The sequence below is a fragment of the Nipponia nippon genome, unplaced genomic scaffold, assembly GCF_047370975.1.
Source record: "Nipponia nippon isolate SJK-2023a ecotype South Korea unplaced genomic scaffold, ASM4737097v1 scaffold_2, whole genome shotgun sequence".
Taxonomy (NCBI): Eukaryota; Metazoa; Chordata; class Aves; order Pelecaniformes; family Threskiornithidae; genus Nipponia; species Nipponia nippon.
The window spans coordinates 48,655,316-48,675,980 of record NW_028262336.1 but is presented as its reverse complement, the minus strand read 5'-3'; the positions used below and the strand labels follow the sequence as shown (position 1 = coordinate 48,675,980).

The 20,665-nt window shown below is 43.2% G+C and overlaps 1 protein-coding gene across 1 annotated transcript; it reads right to left on the bottom strand.

Moving 5' to 3' along the window:
• Window positions 1–1,038: 1,038 nt before the first annotated feature.
• On the bottom strand, window positions 1,039–20,255 carry ASB11 (ankyrin repeat and SOCS box containing 11). Its single transcript, XM_009476266.2, has 7 exons — window positions 20,078–20,255; window positions 16,989–17,068; window positions 13,835–13,942; window positions 10,824–10,974; window positions 10,483–10,617; window positions 9,365–9,556; window positions 1,039–6,293 (listed from the first exon to the last, which is right to left on the bottom strand). Exons 1-7 carry the CDS (start codon window positions 20,253–20,255, stop codon window positions 6,169–6,171), a joined length of 969 nt encoding a protein of 322 aa, XP_009474541.1. The 3' UTR covers window positions 1,039–6,168.
• Between the last annotated feature and the right edge of the window lie 410 nt (window positions 20,256–20,665).

The window sequence follows — 20,665 nt, the reverse complement described above, 5'->3', positions numbered from 1 at the left end:
TCCTGGTTAGTGAAGTTACTGGGTCAGGTCCTGTGGCTTGTGTTACGGAGCAGATCAGATGAAATAGCGGCAGCCTCCAGCTATTAAAGGGCAGGATATTTCTTCTCTCACCATCTTCAGATCTTTTCCACTGAACCTCTACATCTGGGGGAAAGGATGAAACTAGAAACTCCATTAGGTTGTTTCAAAACAGCGTGGGTTTAAACCCAAACCCTCCCTTCCCCACAAAGACTGGTTTGGGAGTCTCATTTTTTGCCCTGTTCCTAGTCACCACTGAGTTTGGTACATCTTGTAGCTAAAAGCATTAAATACCTTGTTACCATAAATACCAACATTTTTTTTATTTTTTTTTTTATATAGTTGGAACATAATTGTATTTCTCAGGCCTCAGTTTTGCGCTTGAATGAAAGTGAGCCAAGTTAGTGTTTGTGATTCTGGTAACCCAGACTTGTAGAGGATAATACCACAGACTAGGTGCATAATGACAGAAATTGCTATATTGACAATGTGTTGGGTTTTGGCATTTACGGTAGTTTTCTTCTGATTGCTGTGAATGAAAGTTCTGGATATATAAGTTTAATTAACTGAAAAATAAGTTCAAAATCTTTCACACACATGAAACTTTATCCATTGCTTGTAAATATATACAATATCGGCAACAGTTTGCAAATGTGTTGCTTTGGCTGACTTGTTAAATAAAATGCTAGAATGGCATGCTCTGATGATTCATCTCTCTCTCCCTTTCCAGATGTTATTCTGAAATGAATATGCAAATTATGCTTTCTTCCACAATTCCTGTTACCTTTCACTGAAGATTTTTCAATTCCGAACGCGATGTATTTTTCTGTTCACTTGCAATATGCATCATGAGTTCTTACAAATGGTATAGAATTTACGGACAAAGGAATTTTGAAGAAACAAAAATCAAATTAGATGGAAGGTCTGTGTGGAATAATCTGTATTTGACATTAACATATTATACATCTCTTGTGGAACATTAAAAAAATCACAGAGAGGAGCAATTGGTGTGTGAAAAAAGTTAATTTCTGAAAAAAAAAAATGTACAAAGGCATCATAAACTGTCAGCCCAGCATATAGGTCAGCCAGATTTTTCAACCAAGAGTCAATGAATGTGTTTCATTTTCATCAGTATCAGACTTGCCCTAGCTGGGACACACCACCAGTATTTTCAGTCCAATAAGGACTGGAGCGTTGTTAAATGTCAGTAGCAGAGTTGCGCTGCAGGAGATGGAGGTCAGGTTTGGGACAGAAATGTGTCGGGCAGCCCCTGCGCCTCCTGCCCTGCAGAGTAGGCAGCAAGTGGAGGACCCAGAGCGGGAGGGAGGGGATGCTGAACCCCTTCGCAAGGGTTTGCGCAGGGGCAGCACAACACTAATTTCTAGCACGGGTGGCGAGAAGTCTAAATGCTGTGAGGTGGATGTTGACCAGGCTCGAGTTGCCTGGAGGAAGACAGAGTTGGGAGGAGATGAGCTGCCAGTCCCATTGTCCAAAGTGTCACAGGCGTGTCCCGTCACAAGAAGAGGGAGCACACAGGTGGATGGATGGACGGACAACCTCCCTCTGAGCCTGCATCTGCCCAGGGAAGTGGGATGTCAGCACCTCAAGGCAGACATGGGGAATTTCAGCTCCTACAGTATGACCGCATGTTTCAGCAGCTTAGCATTTTCACCCCTTTTTAATTTCACTCTGTGAACGTCAGATTCAGCTGGACAGACAGAAAATCAGGGACTGGCACATCTGCTATGGAAAGTTGAGTCCTAGAGAGGATGGAGGGTTGTTAAATGCCAATAGCAGAGTTGCGTTGCAGGAGACAGAGGTCAGCTTGAACCCAACAGGTTCGTCAGGAGACCAAAACAGGGATCTTTTAGGGGCCAAATTAGCATGTAACTTTTCTTTTCCTACTGACTGTGAGGAACATTGTTCATTAAACCCTTTCAAAATGTGTTGGTCTATTTATTTCCACTGTTGTATGTCTCTGAGGAGGTAGCCCATTAGCCACATCGCTTGCAGATGAGACTCTGGAAAAAAGTGCTCTCAAGCTACAAGGAAACCTGTGGAGCCAGGTTTTGGGCCAGGGTGCTGAGATAGCAACAAGGGCAGAGCAAGAAGATCATTGCCACAACCGTCTTTACAAATTCATGCAAACTGTGAACAACAGCAGCGCGTCTCAGACACAGAGAAAACCGGCTATATGTGCAGCCAGACAGACAGCAAGTAGCAGTGCTGTGCCTGGAGTTAGCCCAGACAGCACCTGGCACGGTAAAGTTACTTGCTCCAGCTCTGGATGAACACGGTGGCCAGTACAGTTCTGCTCCCACAAGGATGCGCCAGCTGAGGAGGCTGTGAGCAGGACACGTACCACGGGGGTGATGGCTCTCTGAACACCAGTGCCCTCCCCCAGGGCTAGGGAGGGCTGAGATGTGCAGGTTCGGAGGGGGGGAACCCCAACACAGCAGCCTGGTGAGCAAGAGAAATAACACAGACAACAGGAGACAAGGTTGACCTTGGCTAAAATGCCTGCTGTTGAAAAGTTAGACTCAAGAAAGAAACTAAAAACTATTAGTGACAGAGGAGAAATATGTGAATACAGGAGAAAGGTGATCAGTAAAGACATGCCTATGAATAGGAGCTTAGTGGTGTGAGAAAAGATACAGTGGAGGGAAAAAAAGGATTGCAAAGATGTTTTGAGACATGGGAATGTATCTACTGGTAGAAATAATGTAGATATGAAGACTGCTTATTTTAGAGTAAAGATAAAGACAGGGCCGATAAAAAGCGTATTTAATTTTGTTTTGCTTTGGATCATAAGCAACGATAGACATATACTGAGTAATTAATGATGGCTTGAAGTCAACATCTGATTAGGCTGAGATCTGTGAGGTCCTCATCACTGGCATTTCTGAGTCCACACTGGATGTCTCATGATAGATGGATAAGAAAACTGAAAAGTGGCCCAACAGATTGAGAATGATAAAAGGGAGTCTTTTGGTTTTATACTGTACATGAGTAACCTATTTAAGCCGCTCTTGCAAAATATACCCAGGACCAAAGACTTTATGGCTAGTGAGCATCCATAGCCCAAGCTTTACGCTGCAAGTCAGTGTCTGTACTCAGAATCAGTAAGTGTTTGTGGTTCAGAAAAACTTTTCCAATAGCCAGGATATTGTGTAATTATTCCTGTTGAGATATGCAGCACTCTTCACAGAAGCAGATAGCACTGGCGGTTGTTTGGGGTAAAGTCATATAGATGTGGTATAGCAATGGACATTGCAGCACAGAAAAATGTCTGTGTTCCAAGAAAAAACATATTTTACCCAAATAACTGGTTTCTGTCAACGACCATAGAATGACAGAGAAGATGCCACCTATTTTGAAGGAAAGAGACCTTGTGAGATTAGTTAGCCCTTCTCCTGCCTGGAGAAAAGCTGCTGTATCCACATCTGACAGATGTTTTTCAAACTCATTCTGAAAAATCACCAACAAGATTCAGTAGTCTCCTAGCAAATTATCCCAGTCCTTCCCTACCCTCACATGAGACAGCATATTTGCAAAAAAATTAAATATCTCCTCCAGCTATTTCCTCAGTAAAATTTCCGTGCATTGTTACAACACAAAGCAGAGTCAATGAAAATTAAATGGATAACTTTTCTGAGATAAGAGCAAGAAAGTCTAGATAAAGTTTCTAGTCAAATTTCTTAACATCAAGACTTCTGAGCTTCTCTTCTGATTTATTAAGGCTCTGTTCCCTCCATACTCTGATACACAGAATTTCAGGAAGAATGATGTCTCCAGGAGGAAGCAAAGGTGAGGTGATTTTTTGATGGGAAGCTAATATCAGCAATAAACATAGGGCAGCTTCTGCTGCTTCTTAACATAAACCTTTCTGAGAGGCTGAATAGACTTTGCATTTCCTTAATGAAGATGCATTTTTTCAATTTAAAATCCTATGCAAGTGAAATGCTGCTTTCATTGATGATTGCAGTAGGAAATCAATTCAGTATTACACATTCTGAAATAGATCCCATAAATTGCCATAGCTCCTTGATTGCAATGCAAGTCTGACAACCCACACAGATGAGGCTCTGTCTCTCTATTTAGATAGCAGATGGTATTCTGACTGCCACCTTATAAACAGAGCAGGTGAGCTAGCAGTAAAGATAAGACTGAGAGAGATCTGCTGACATCAGATTAATATAGACATTTCTTTCTTGATAGTATTTGATTTTCAGAGGCTCTTGAGAATTTAGAGTTCAAATCTCTGAGATTCATTATATACTGTACTATACAAGGTCATTCATGTCACTGACAACTTTATGGGCAATAGTTCTTGCCGTCAGATAGCATTCAATATGTGCAAACACAGGCTGAAAACCACATTCATTTTTGGCTGTAACATTGCAAGTCCAGTCTCATGAACTGTTGGGAGCACAATTTATCTTACTTGTGCTAAATTAATCGTAAGAAAGTACGGAAAACGTTAGACCTATGTCTCAGAGAGGGAAACTGTCATGGTGAAATGAAGGGATTAGCATTGAACCAGAGAGGCTGCTGCTGCTGGAGCAGGGACAGGAGCTCAGGGCTGCTGGAAGATGCCAGCAGGCCAGTTCACCCTGACTTAAGATGAATGGACAGTGAAAATTGGTACCAGCATGCATAGCTCATAATAAACCCACCATATTTCATAGCCTGAAAATGTGTCATCGGCCTCTCAGACCTGTGAAGTTGAGCTAAGTGAAGACAGACTGTCCTTTTACCTCTATTTCCCATTTTACTACAACTAGTGAAACACCATTGCCTGTCTCATGGCAGAAGTTTACTAAAACTCAGGTCTGAAGAAACATTTCTCGCCTCAAAACAACCTCCATGGGAAAAATAAACAAACCTTTACAGAGCCACACAGGCATTGCACCAGTCGCTGGATCCCACATTTCTCAACTCAAAGAGGTGCACATTTTTAACTCTGCTGTGTCCAAGCTACTAACCCTGACAATATTTAAACTAATGCCACAATGGGCAAAGTCGTAACACTCTCAAAATCCCTTCTCACAGGAAAATCCCTTCTCACAGGAAGGTGATGAAAGCCTCTAGAGTAGGGGATGAGGGAGCAAACAAGCCTGCAAACTTCCCCTCCTGGTCAGCAAAATCCCGCAAGGACAACATTTCAGTGATGCATAGCCATCCTTAGGGACCCTGCTTCTCTCTCGCTCTGCAGTCTGAGGACTTATCTTGAGAAACGTCAAAGCATGCAAAGCCCAAAAGAAGAGAAGAAACTCATCGCTTTGGTTATCTTTAAACCTTGCAAAGGACCAACATTGAAAGCTGACCTACTGTGCCTATGAAAACATTTGCAATTCTGTCCTGGAATTCAGCTAAGAAAAACAGGTCATGTAATGAACACAGCCAGATCTCAGGTGATACAGCTTAGGACTTCTTTTAGAAGAGATGAAGGGTTTTTTTTAAGAATTTCACACATTTTTGTGGGCTTACTCCATCTGCATCTGCTTTGATAACACCACTTGCACCTCAGAGGACAAGATGTGTTAGCGTTGCGGGCAGCTGGGCTCAGGGTGAGGGGATGTACAGTGGCTGGGCAGCCAGAGCCTGCTGGAAGTTGCTACGGCTCCACTAGACCATGGAAAAGAGGTGTCAGGATGCAAGTCAAAGCTGACAAAAGATGTGCAATACATTATACATGGCTCACATCGGGCTCTGAAGGCTTTCATTCTCACACTTAGTGGAAGAATAACAGCCACTACATTGGTTTTGACAGTGAGATTGGATAGACAAGAGCAAGAAGCTGCACAGATACTACAGTAATAAATATAACACTAAATGCAGGGGAAATCTCTGTGTGTCTGTGGGTGGGTGGATGTGTGCATGTGCATCTACAAACACATGTCAAGTGAGCTGATCATGTATTACAACTTCTCAGGCAGGCCTAAGTGGATGTGGCAATAAACCGTGAGCAGTATCCATAATATCATGCACCGTCTGTAAAAAGGTGTTTCTAATTTGCGCTGTCACATAGCAGCTAGTGTTTGGTATCCTCAGTAGACAGTAAATGATGTCTTTGATTTTTTTTCTTTGTTATAATAATTTTGGAGTAAACAACCATTTGTCCCTCTTTCTTTAAAGATAGTCACAGACTTATCGATAAAGGAGAAAGTTCTCAAGTGGCTCAGGCAGGTGCAGCTTGTGGACTGTATATAGGCACGACCGACCGAGATGCTTTCTGATACACAACCGGCACAGCTGGGCAAGGCTGGCAGGACCTGGAAAAAAAACAAAGGCAAGAACATGGACCCCCAACCCCACCACCAGTATAAGTCAGAAAGCAATAAACACCAGCAAGATTTGCAATGCAAATCAAGCACTAGACAATGACTTGCTGAAGACAGGGAGAGCTAAATACATTATTGTTCATATCTAACTTAGGTTGTCAAAATTGGTTGGGCAATTTGAAAACTATGAGCACTAAAAATCTTTTTCTGCATGCATGGTTAGTCTTTTCTGCATCTTTTCTTCAGCAAATACTTAAAATACCACAAAGGTGTCTGTACTGGAGAGAGAGCACCAGGATGCATAGCCCTTGCTAAGGAAGTAAGACAACTCCCAGCAGTGTTACGAGGATAAAGGCAAGAGGGATTACAGGGAGCTGCAGAGGTGCTCAGGGCAGACCAGCCATAACAGGGTGGATATGGCAAACACAGTTAGTTGTTCATATGTACAGAACATGCTTCTTCCAGCCGCTGCTGTCTCAGCAAGTATCTGTACAAGTAGTAACTGCAACTCAGCCTTTTTACATGACCACACTGTCTCTGAATATTTAGGTATGTCAGTCAGTTTAGTCTATCATCAGTGCTCCCCAAAAACATTTCTTAATGTGTCATCCAATTTTAATTAAGCCTGACTGAAAGGAAAACATCTCGAAGATCGAAAGGCCCAAAAAGTTTTGTGCAAAAAGACACCCAGCATAAAAAAAAAAAAAAAAAAGGAATAAAAACAAGAGAGGCCTTTTTGCCCTTCCTTGCCCTGAGGGAAAGGTCGACACGTGATAAATTCTTCTTAAACACTGGAGTGTCCACTGGTAGGAAAGCTGTCAGAGGACTCATTGGGACAACGGGGAGGCCGGCTTGGGCAGTGGCTTGCACAGCTCTGCACACCACGGTGCTGTCCTGGTGGCTTCCCCACAGGGTGACGAGGCAGATGCCCCCAGCCCACCCCACCGCGGGTCAGGTGAGGGGCACACCAGCCACAAACCCACTGGAAATGAGGCTCCATTGCACCTGCAATCACATGCTTGCACATGCAAATGCAACTTGCTAGTGAACGTGTCCCTGCCTCCCTTTCACTTCCCTCTTGCTGGAGCTGCTCCAGGTTGAACCTTTACACCTGCTCAGAGGTGCTCAGTTTTCAAGCCCTGGATCAGCCCTGCCCCTCCGGTTTCTGGCCAAACAGTAGCAATCACAGCGGCGTTTGGCAAGCAATGGGTAGAGATGTGTGCTCAAAAGCCTGTCCTTATATCTTCCAGGCAAGCTTCATCATCTGTGCTTTTACTACAGGAAAATTTAGGAGCCTAAACAGGCTGATAATGACTCTTCTGAGAAGAAATTAATAGAAAACTATGGGATATATAGAAAAGAGCACTTGTACTGCTGTCACTGGAAGTGAAGAAAGAAGCTACTGTCTCCCAAAACAGTTAGGAAAACAGAAACATTTTATGTTTCACATCACTTAATAGCTAGGAAGAGGAGCAATTAAAGGGAGCCATCTAAGTAACCACAGCAGAAAAGTCAGGGGGTAGGAAGAAAACTTTTCAAGAGAAGTCCCTGGGGTGCTTATTTCAAACAGAAGGGCCTCAGAAAACACAGAAGTAGGGGAAAAGGGCAGTTGCAGATGTTAGATACAGCAAAGTATCTGAAAGCAGGACTGAAGGGATAGGTGAGGAAACTGAGGAAACTTCATTTCTGAAAAGTGAAGAGCCAGCAGGAGCTGAAGTGACCTATAGTGTCTCTGACTGTAAGGGAGGAGAGGGTGACAAGCTGAAAGTGAAAATGAAAAAGAAGGTTCAGGTAGAGAAATTTATTTATATTGGAATATTTCTTTATCTACACAAAGTCTCAATCACACAGGGCAACTGGAGCAGGACAACTGCAATCACTGCCTTTGCTTACGCAGCCTGCCATCGCTGAGCCCTGAACATCTCAGATACGGGGACAGAAGTCACAGGAGGTGAGAAGCATTCAAGAAAAAGTCCTCCCAGAAGGTTTTAGACATGATAAATTAAAGCTCTGCATGAAAAGCCATGGAGAAAGGGAGCAGGACAGAAGGATATTAAGCCAATGTTTCGTTTCCTCTATAAAACCCACTTGGGTGTGGAGGGCCAGCACAAAGCTTATGCATATCATTGACAATATTCATTTACCATCCAAGAGCTATTTTGCAGCTGGAAGCAGGCTTTCTGTGTACATCGTGCTTTGCTTCTTGGTGGGGAGTGAGCTGTGCCTGGGAAGGCGGCAGGCTGCCCACCTGGGGAAGCACCATTCACCCTCCCTGCCAGCAAAGCCCCGCGGGGCACAGACCAACTAACAGGGTACCAGTGAGTTGGTAAACACAGAGCTTAGAGGAAGAGGGGGATGACTTAATTCAGCATGTCCATATCTCAGGGATATTTCTATTGGATGCATCAAGTTCTGGCTGCATGTGGCACAGGTGAAAACAGCACAAGAAGATCTAGATTCATTTCTGCTCATAAATTTCTTCCAATAGACTGGAAAGATAATCAGAAATATTGTAGAAAGGCTGAAAGTAATCTGCAAAGGGCACTGCTGGGTTTGCAGCCGCATAAGCCACACGGAAGAGCTGCGTGGCGTGAAGCTGAATAGCCACCTGGCAAATAGCTCTGCTTTCTCCTGGTGAGCAAGGGCACACACCCTCATGCCGCTTTTTCTGCAGGGAGCAGGACATTGAGCCATGGTGCTAAATTGAGCACAAGATGGTGGTACTAAAATATTATCAATGAATAAACTCTCATAGCAGTTTTTAATCCTTAGAGTCCTGGTAGGTAAATAAGTATAATTTTCCTTCAGTAGCCAGGAAAAGAAAGCACAGAACAACTGACCAATTTACCCACTAAAACCCTGACACTTGGTGGCAGATCTAACAACAAACCAGAGATCTCTTACTCGTTTCTGTGTCATGTGCTACAGGCTTGAAATTAGTAGAAAAGCCAAAAGAACTTATATAGAACATTACTTACAAAAACAGTTAAGAAAATGTACTTAGGTAAAGGAAATAAATACTGTGCTACTTAAAAAAAGAGAAGAAGAAAGGAAACCATTACCTTCCCGAAGCAGAAGCGCCTGCTCCACTTTGCTGTTGGGTACAGCAAGATCCAGAGCACATTTGAGTTCAGCATTTCTGCATTTCAGGTTGGCACCATAGTCTGTCAGCAAGACAACTATCTCCACACTGGATTTCCTTGCTGCCGCATGGAGGGGGGTGTCTAATCGCTTCCCCACGTTAACGTTGGCTCCTTGAGTGAACAAGAGCGCACGGTTAGATCCAGGAGGCAGCAGGAACTGTCCAAACCCGCATCACACAGGCTGGTTTCCACCAGTAGCCTCAATAAATGAAGGGGATGGATGGCACACAGGCCTCCCTCATTTCTCTCAACAGCAGCAGTGCAAAACTCAGCAGGTCAAATACCTGCTGCATAAATGACCTCTGAGCCACTGAACCCTGTCTGCGATGGACAGAACGGAGCAGCTTGACCTTCAACCCAATAGGTGTTCAAAGCCTACCATATGCTCTGTAAATTTGTTAATAACATAAAATCTAACATAGCTTATGTTAATTTAATTTCTGGGGGAAAAAAGACCCTTTAGGTGTCTTATTGTAATAACTCTGGGAGCACAGCAAGCAAAATGCTTGCCCTGGGCTCTCCAGACACAGCAGGGCCACACTTCGAGCAGGTGTAAGTCAGCTAATGTACACTGACAGCAAACATTATGCTAGCTCATAGGCTGTGCCTGGACCTGCAGTGATTATTCTTTTAAACAGTTTTACTGCTGTCTTCATCATCCACTGCAAAGCAGGTGAAGTTAATGCTTAGCATGGCAGTTTATCATAATCAAGAGTTGATTTTGGTCACTAATATTAGCCAGTGTTGTCTGTGCTTCCTGTTATCATTCAAGAAAACTAAAAGTATTTTATTTTCAAAATCAGACAGTCTCAGGGAGGTCGCTGTAATTAGGGCTTTTTCTGCTGAGGAAATCATAAATTCTTCATGAACGCAGGTGAAATTTTTAATAGCCTCAAACAAGTCTCACAGACTCAGGCTGCCCAAACACCTCTTGTGGAAATAACCCATGACGTTTGCAGCGGAGAGGCAGCCCAGAGAGACCAGCAGTGCTGGCTCACACCACCACAGCTCTCCCCCAGGCCCCTTTCCAGGTGTACCTAGCTCCAAAAGCTTTTTGACACAGTCTGTCCTCTGGTACGTGCAAGCCACATAGAGTGGGGTCCCGTGCTGCAGGTCTTCTTGGTCAATGTCAACCTCATGGGCCAGAAGGGTCTCCATGCACTCCCTGTGGCCTGTGGAGAGAAGAAGAACCGTCACTGAAGTGCTGCAGAGCAGAATACACACAGATACAACCAATGAAGCACAAGAGCTGGGAATAAGCCAAGCCCATTTATCCATACCTGCACAGACAAGTTTGGTTTATTTTTTTAATATTTTAACATTAATAAAAGATGTATTCCTCAGTTATTATTAGCTTCACTCACAGCCTGAACGTTACCTCTCTTGACCGCTTCGTGAATGGGCGATGCAAGGTGGTTCCTGAGCTGTGGCTTGGCTCCAAATTCCAGCAGCATGTTGACACAGGCCACACTGCCACTGCAGCAGGCGTTAAACAGAGGAGTGATCCCATCGATGGTGACGGCGTTGACCTGGAACAGCAAGAGATGCTCAGGATAATCCGATTTAAGCAGAACGTCCTTGCAGCGTGCCTCATGTGCATACCAGAAATGCACCAGAAAAAGACGCTTGTCTTGTTTAATTTCAGAATTGATTTTGTTAACAACTTTCAGAGTTATATGTTGTGGCACAACATATATAACATTCTCCTTTTAGGTCTGCCTTCTTTCCGGGAGAGCTAGTGCCATAAGGCAGCGACACTGCCTGCTATGAATGCTCCATCTAGAGTTGCTCAGAAAATGCAGATTTTAATTTCTTTTTATGTGGAGAACTTGAGTATCTTCTGCACCAACCCAAAGCCAGAATATGCTCAGATGAAAATGACTTTGCTTTTTAAATGAAAACATTTACTTCATGTTTAATACTTTCACCTGAAAACACATTTCCAGCAAAAGAAATTTTCACAGAAACATAGTCTTAATCCCAAACAGAAAGGGAGCTTGAAAGTTTGTGTTCATATGCATGTGTGTGTATGTGTGTGTGTAAGGGAGAAAGAATTTCCTTCCTCCACCTCCGATGTAAAGACCTGGCAAGAACCGCCATCCGTCATTCCCCACTGGGACAGCACAGTCCCTGGCTTGTGTTGTGCACAGAGCCGTAGCTGCTGTGTTTAACTACGTAGCAAGCTCTCAGAGGCAATTTATTCAGCAAATCTGCATGTCTTTAATTCTGTGGCACACTAGAGAAGAGCAATGGATTATGCAAGCACGTGGCAATTTGTGCGATTTCCAAATCAGGGAGAAGAGGAAAGAGACGGGAGAGAAAGGGCTGGAGAAGTCCCAGGCCACCGGGGAAGTTGGAGGACTTTGCTACCAGTGCAAACACAGGAGCTGCATCGCAAAGGCATCGGGGCACCAGGGTAGAACTACCTTAGCCCACACAATTTAACTAGCAAGGTATTTTGCCTCTAAAGTAGAGAAAGACAGTGATGTTTAAGAACCTATTGGTTTATTCTGGGTAATTCAGCAGTGGACCATCTGCAGTTGATACCTTCTTAGATATCATTTGTCCTTGTTCATTTCAACTATTGACTTGTTTACGATGCTGTATGAGTTAACTACTTTTTCCACAAGGTGCTTTTCCCACAATTACAAGCCAGTCCTTGCCTTTTCCAGCATTTCAGTCCTTGCGGTCTTCAGCAAGCTCCCACCGTGCAGCAGCCAGCGCGAGGCCGCACTCCCCCATGTGAAGCTGCACTTGCAGATTAGGCAGGTACACTGGAGGAGGCAGTCCCTGCTCCTTGGTACCTCCTCTGCTTGCTCATCTTCATGGAAAACCAGTGGGGGGAACAGACCTGGCTGGAAAATAATCGTGACAGGGCCAGGAGGTGGGCAAGGCAGCATGGTGTGGGGAGATACCAGGTACCACAGCATGGGGGACATCTGTTTTCTCAGATTTTGGAAATCAAATGGCAGCTTGCTCTTGCTGAAATTGCAAGGCTCCAACTAAGACTCTGTTTCAACAGCATCATCACTACAGATCCCAGCCTCTTCCTTGATCTTCCTCCCCTCCTGCTAATTGCTGAGCTACACCATCCCTCATCCTGCACAGCTTCTAAAACAGCAAAAGTAAAGAAATATTTATGCTTTGGGGGTATCTGTATTTCAGACAGATTACATGCTGCAGCCAAGCAGCCCACCATTGCCCCCCCGCTTCTCCCCAGTCTCATCAGGCAGATGTGGCTGGAGGTGCTGGAGGCACTGGGGGTCTATCAGCATTATTTCACAACAGGACCAGTCATTCAGGCAAGCTGATAACCAAGGGTAAGGAAGGAGATAAGTGAAGAATAAAAATTACTCCCTTGCTTTCCCTCTCTACTGGGCATTGGTTTAACTGGTAGAAGAGGAAAGAATGGTAAGACAGCTGTTGTGGAGTAAATGGTTTGGTAAAAAAAGGAAATAAAGAAGAGCATAGCAATAAAGGAGAGCAACAGAATGGCACATTTTCTCCCAGAAGTTAGTCAACAGCCTGTTGACTTTATTTATGAACAGAGAGCAGGGGAAAAGCAAAAACCAAAAAAACACTGGAGCTATATATTATACCATGAACAGACTGATTTCTTAGGAAAGCAACAGGTAGTTCAGAGTTGATTTCTCTGACTTACAAAAAGGCAATGTCAAGTATATATCAAAACCAAGTAAAACTGAGCAGAAAGCGGTTTTCCTTTCATCTTTCTAAGGGACTGAAATTTGGCATACAGTTTAGGAAGTTCACAAATGTATTTTCTTCTACAGAGGATAGCTTGATTGCCTGTTATGGTGTTGCTCAGTTTCTTGCCATATAAATTGTACTTGAAAACCCAGCTGAATGAAATATACTCTTATATATTTCATCTATTCCTCTAGCTCCATTTTTAACATATATTCTACCTTATGTCCAACTGGGGGAAATGTTATTTTATTAGCAGATAAAATGTTTCATTGCTTTAAGCAAATCTATTTTTACTTACACGAGACTCCCAAACCATCCCACAGGAAACTGGAGGCAATTCCAGTGATCGTTACAGGGGGGAAAAAAGGGATAAGTAATTTTCTTGAAGGTTATTTTCACCTAGCATCTCTCATTCCTTTTCCATCAATCGTGACTACATTTCACATACAGAGGGAAAAAAAAACAGAATAACAGGGTGACCCAAGGAACCACCGGGGGAAGGCAAATCCATTACCCATGGAAACAAAGCACTGTTTTATTTTTCCCTGTTTCTGCCAGGGATGCTCCTGTCCATCCGCAGCCTGGCCATGCCCCGTGGGCAGCCCGTCCAACATCCCTGCTGATGCAGGGAGCATCCGTGCCCCAGGCACCCGTGTCCCCGCTGGTGTCCCCAGGACTCACCTGAGCGCCGTTCTCCAGCAGCACCTTTGCGCAGGCGATGTGGCCGCCCAGGCAGGCCTCATGGAGAGCCGACACACGGTCCGTCGTCATGAGGTTCACGTTGAAACCCTGCAATGCAGGGTGGGGGGCATGAGGGGAAAGCCCTGCCCAAACCACGCGGCTCCCCCAGGGCCGGCGCGGGTGCAAAGGGAGGTTGGACTGTGGCAGGGGAGAGCCATGTCCCTGGGTGCATGTCCAGGGAAGGTGCATGTGTTGGATTAATGCTGTTCAGTGCTTCAGTGCTCGTCCCCAAAGACGGCAGCTGGTGATGGGGTTAAAGGGGAAGCAAGGACAAGCTATGCCTTCTGTTTCGAGTTATTTACAATGCACGGTCAATCACAGGAAAGACATTGCATTTCCTTAACTTATAAGGGTGGTATTACCTTCCCTATTAAGTCCAGCACCAGGAGATACAGCTGGTGGGATTCACCTCCCTGAATGGGGAGGCCTCTGGCACAGCTATCAGCAGCTTGGCTGGAGCCCTCAGCTCCTTCAGTGGGGAGAAATAGACTCCCCTAGGGTATGATTCATTCCATGCTAAACCCGCTATTTCTAGTAGGTCAGATGAATTGCATCCCAAAAATACTTCCACTGACTATATGGGGTGCCCTGTGTGTTTCACTCAAAGGTAGTAAGTACCTGGTAAACCCATAAGATAGATGAGACAAATTCCACCCACAAATCAGTTCCTTATTTGACCACCCAGGAAATGTTTTACAGTGGAAGAAAGAACTGTGATTTACAAATGCCTTATTACAGGTATTTCCCTAAATGACAGTTCTTACAGCTATTCCTGCACAATCAGAAACCAGACATATTCACAAAGGAGAAACCAATTGTCATATGTGTTTTCCCCAGAATGCAGCTAAATCTCCTGGTAATTAAGATTTTACAACCATGTGTGAGAACAGGCCTGGAAGCAGCTCCATTTTCCACTTGATGTCTTATATTTCGTAATGCAGTTGGTCTCTACCTGATGTGCTATAAACCAGGCAGCTCACAAGATGGCAGCAATGCACTTTTTGGTACACAGCAGAAAATGCGATGGACAGAAGTAAGTATCTGTGAGCAATGTAGCACTGTAAAAAAGTCACCAGTCCCGATGCAATGAGCGTTAAAAGCAATCACTGTAATCACTTTAAGCTAGAAATTGTATGATAGAAAAACAATTGTTTCTCAGTCATGTGAAAGCATTATTAATGTAAAACCTGTCACTAAGAATTTCCTGTACATTATATCAGTGCCAGGGGAACAGATAAAACCTTGAAAAAATGTTGACATTATTCCATTTTCTAATTGTATAGATGTTTCATGCTTAATGATTAGCATATTCCTTCAAGAGGAACATCTTCTAGGGGCTCCTGATAAGGAGATCTATTCTCAATCATTGTTCAGATATACATATTTAACAAATGAAACTTAGTCATTGCAAGAGAAAGAGTAAGTACTGATATCTTGGGCAAAACAGCAATCCCGTCCATTATGGAATAGAGAATGAATGACTTATAGATCTTACTATAGCTGTTTGCCAAACATCTCTCATGTTAAACCTTGTTTTCAATGTATGTGAAAAATCAAACTCTTCTTTCAGTGCTGGAACAGGCGGCATTGGAGAGTTCTTGAGCTATTTTAAAACTCCAGCTCTCCATCATCCCCTTATGTCCAGGCATCCCCTGGGGAGCAGAAGCCTTACTGGCTTTCTTGAAAGCTATGGTCCTACGGCAAAGACTTCTGAGTGTCCCACATATACCCTAAGGTATAGCTCCATATCTAATTTTAGGCTAGTAGTGTAACTATATTAGAAGCAATGAGCAATGATTATGCTGCTCCATGAACAGCTTTGTCCCTACATTTCTCCGGCTGTGGTGAATCTGCTCCAATTCAGTCTCTACAGACATTGCTGCCTTGATCTCTTTTCATCAGCAAGGACCCTCATCCTTCACTCCCAAAATTAAATGTCTTCAGGAGAAGGAGAAAGGGTGGATTAACTAAATGATGTATAACAACACCGGGTGCTTCTGCAGTGTATAACCATAACCAGTGTATAAGTGGGGCATCTAGTGTATAACCATAACGCCAGGTGCCCCACTAATAAGATGGTGTAAGGTCAGCATAAATAGAGATAGAGGGGGTCAGAAAACCAGCAAAGCCCTGAATGAATAAGCTGTCTTCCTTATTATCCCTAACCTCCATCACTTCCTTGTCCATAAAAATAATTTGATATCAGCAGGTGAAGGAAAGAAGGATCAGGAAATGGGAGGGGGAATACTGGCTGTAAACAGCAACCTCTTTTAGCTGCAGCCATGCCTCCATAGATGTCTGGAGTGGAGGCTTTCACACCGGCAGCTCCACTCCTTGAGGACGTTGTCCATTTGAGCTGTGGTCTCACTGGTAAAAGTTATTTACCTTGTATATAAAAAGTCTGATGGCCAAGTCACAGAGCTTACACTCAGGGAATTAATTTCCCTGCAGTTGTCTTGATTGGGGGGCGGGGGGGGCAGTTGCTCATTCGTGCCAGGTGAGGCCATTGAGTTTAAGCAAAGGTGGTAAGGAAGATGGTTGGCAAAGCACAAAGAACCATAACCTGTCCCTTTGCAGCTGCCCACTTTCTTATCCAGCTTCTTGTCCTTTCTAGTATATTCTTTCCTCCTCTCTCTCTCTTTTGCCTGAACTCTTGGTTTTGTTTGGAGCGGAGGGTTTCAGGCTGGCGGGTCTCTCTTTGGGAAGACCATGCTGGCTGTTTTATAAAGATATACTTTTACAGCTTTCTACCATTTTTTTTTTTTTAAATAGTTGATACATATATATATATATATATATATATTGTCCCTAGTCTCAAGCCCAGTTTGCATGGTTTATCATTGAGAAAAAACCCAAGAATCATTGCTTATCATAGAGCAAGCTACAAGCTGTAACAATCTTTGTCCTGGACTTGTCCCCAGCATCCTAATTAAGCAAACTAATACATGCCCAAAGGTGTGCATGTGGATATATTATTTATACAACTGTATTTCTTATGCCCTGCTGCAGTCTATTACTAGCTCACCAACTCACAGATGCAATTCAACAGAAACTACGCTGCTTCCCAACCTTTTCTTTACCTGTGGGCTTTTACCTGTGCAATCAAGGTTTTCAAAGACAGAAGGCGTCCTTGGAAGGCAGCATCATGAAGAGGGGATCTGTCTGCCCAGCTGCCTGAAACAGCAAACGCATAAAAGTTAATTCAGGTAAGCAGCAAAAGCAGATCCTGGGAGGACAGCGAAAAAACAGCTGCGTGTAAATGCAGAACAGGACTGAAATCAGTGTGGGGTCAGTGGTAAAACTGTTTGATAAATTGATTTCAGCAGAGCAGCTGAGGGCTCAGCACTCCTGAAAAAGCTGGCCGCTTGCTAAGGGACCTAAACAAAAGCTTCTTGGCAGAACTTTCAAAACCAGCTAAAAACAGGCTTCAGCAGAGACCACGAGTTTAGTGCTGCTGGGACTCACCCGGGGACTTCAGAGCCCTGCAATTCTCCTATTCAAAACCATCTCAGCCTCCATCTTTCCTAGGGAGATTTTGTCACAAATCGTATTCCAGCTTCTCTTGCACTTCAATAAAAGACTCATAGCAGGGAGACGCGGGGATGACATGTCCATCAAATGAATTCTGGCATGTCCCTGGCAGTTTTATTTCTCGAACTGACAATTTCATAAATAATATCCTCTAGCTCAGACTACCAGGTAACAGGTTTCATCCTCCTCCTCACTGGAAGGTTTCAGAAAAGACATGGAAAAATAAATTCTGCCTGAGGCTTTACTTTTCTTCCTTAAACATTTTGAGTTGTTGAGCTGTTCAGACTTCTTCATATAGCCTAGCTTGCCCTTTTTCTTATCTTAATCTATTCATGTGCCAAGAAAAAAAATTCCTTAGCCTAGCTACTACCTACTGGCAGAGTGAGTCAGCCCAGGTTAAATCCCTGCAACTTAAGTAGAGTGCAAATTTACTTGTCCTAAATTAAAATTTTTAACCATACTGTGACACAGTGTGTAGTAAGCATTTCTCCAAAGGCCAGCTGCCTTTACAGTGCCACAGGACAGAAGCAATACCAGTGTTTGCATTCATGCTCTGTTGTACAGCAGCCCCCTGAGCACTGTATTTGAAACCCTTGTCCTGTTTAATTTTTTCAGCTACACCGCACACCAGAGAGAATGGAAAGGGTGATTTATCTCCATTTCAGGTGTTTACCCAAGGCAGGGAGAAATCAATGAGAGGCACAGACACATCCCCTGGGACTTGAGGCCAAGGACGCAGCAGAGGTTTCAGTCTTGGCCAAGGGAGTCTCCTTTTGTTACCCGAGAATGGCGATGCACTTTACCTCATGGGCTTATGGTTTTAACTATAGTTATTACTTTTGTTTCCGTTTATTTAAGGAGCTGTTCCTGGGATCCTAAGGCGGGAAGGTGGCGTGGAAAGACCAGCCGGCACGATATACAACCAGGCTCCTAAGGACCATGTAGGGCGCCCCAGGCAAAATGATGGAAACAGGAACCAGGTAGGGACTGAGAAACATTTTCCTGAAAACATCCAAAAAAACCCACATCCCTCATCATGCTGGTGACTGAAATAGGCAAGCTCAGTTCAGAAAGTCAGAAGACATTGCAAGTGACAAAAACCAGGACCCTTATACAACAGGAAGATTCAGAAGTAACTCAGACTACAGAGCTACAGTGCCTTATTTAACCTTTTATGCTTATAGTGTAGCATGTGCAAGTGCATGTCACGCATTCACAATGCATGTGTATGCACACACATGCCTCACCATGAAAACACATGCTGCTGCATACTTCCATGCTAGCCACAGCAACCTACCTCCCTGAAACGTGTGGCAAATATAGTTCCCATACGGGGCACATCTTCCCTTCACAGCTGTGAGCGACATGTCTGAAAACACTGTGTCTTTTTAAATGTCTACAGATAAATTAAGCAGCCCTGTTGCTGTTGCGGCGCTACTTCACTGCAAAGAGAAAAGGCTGTGAAGCTCCACCTGTAATACAATATAGTGCCCCAGCAACAGTATCACATGATCTTATGTTTTGTAAGATTATCCTTAGTGGCTTTTTGCAAATGGCAACTTGCAGATAAAAATATGTTGCGGTCTGCTAAACTTCAAGGCACTTCGATAAGAATTTGCATGAAGGAAAAACTGCTGTTTGCCACATGTCTGACTACAATTGCATGAAGACACTTGGGAAAAAATGACAATAATAAATGATTGGAATTCTATTCTGGAGAATAACAAATAAATTAATAACCCAGACATGCCTGTATATAAAGGCTTTGTAAAAAATGCTTTGCTGCAGTATTTGTCTTGGCCAGATCAGTCTCTCTGCTTTGGGTGGCCACCTTGCACCATCCATGTTCTGATGACGTTCACATGCCTGTCCATGGCAGCACTATTCATCATGAAGCAAGTGCCCAACAAATGAGTCACATAAAAATCTGTGATGTCACAATGCTGATAATCTTCAAGTGGGAAAATATGTCCTCATTAATAGTGAATTTAAAATACTGTGTCATTTTAATTAGTGGAATTACCAGGCGTGCAAACACGTGTCTACTCATTATTATGGCAGTGATGTGAAGGAGTAAAATCACTTGGAAAAAAAACCCAAAAATCAATGACCTACTAAATAGCCTACTAAATACAATATATTCCCATGCCATATATTTCTCTGAATAATTTTAGCTGCATTCATTTTTATAATCTGATTTAACAAAACAGAGGTTCTTGGCTTGGATTCATAAAGTCATTAGTTATATCCTCCTAGTATCTCCTTTCAGAAAATCAACATGCTATAACTTTTCCCTAAATATTCTCTGGCAGTAAAGCTAGCTATTTAGTTAAACCATCCGTAACCCCCACTAAAGAATGCCTTGCTTCCGAGAGCAATCTTTTTATTTACCATAGTGCCTTGAGCAAATGTTGTCCTCATTCTAGCTCGGTAATTGCTGGAGTCTCATATTTTGCACACCTAAATCATGCCAACACATACTGACACTGTAAAGACCCCAGAAATGGAAGGCACTTCAGGTTAAAACATTCACCCGTGCATTTAGCAAGATTCCTCATTTCATGGCAACTCAATGATTTAAATCCTCAAGTTACAAAAATGTAGCAAATAAATATACATGTAAATGTTAGAGTGTCCATATTTTTACTTTACCTGGGACTATTCCATAGATCTCTTCTGCTATCCTGGCAGCCTCTTTTCTGTTGCCTTTAACAATATAGAAATGGGTCAGCAAAGCCAAGGAAATCTTAATTAAAAGCTTGAAGCAAAACAAAGCAAAAATGGCAAAATAAATGTTGGTGAAAGCATGGAGTATAGAACTGCCCTCCATTTTGATTTGCTCTTTGAATAGTTTCTCAGGTTCGGCTAAGTTGCACCGGGCTATTCTTGGTATCATATATCATCTATTTTAAACCCTCCAGAACCTGCTGTTCCTCAGTTACCAAAAATACATTCTGGTTTTATTTGGTATGGGCTATTTGATACTAAATAACAATACCAAGGATAAGATAGTTTGAACATCCCGTGCCATACAGGAAACAAACAGAAAATCCTTTCCAAGCCCACATGAATTGGAATAAATTTTCAGATAGATGGACTCCATAGCACCTGAAAACCTATACATCCACATTATATTTATTCTTTAATGTGGCACTTCCATTTACAAAGGCTGCATAGATAAAGTTGCAGAAATTGTTCAGAGATACTGCAAAAAGAATAATTTTCTGTCTTTCCTGTCTT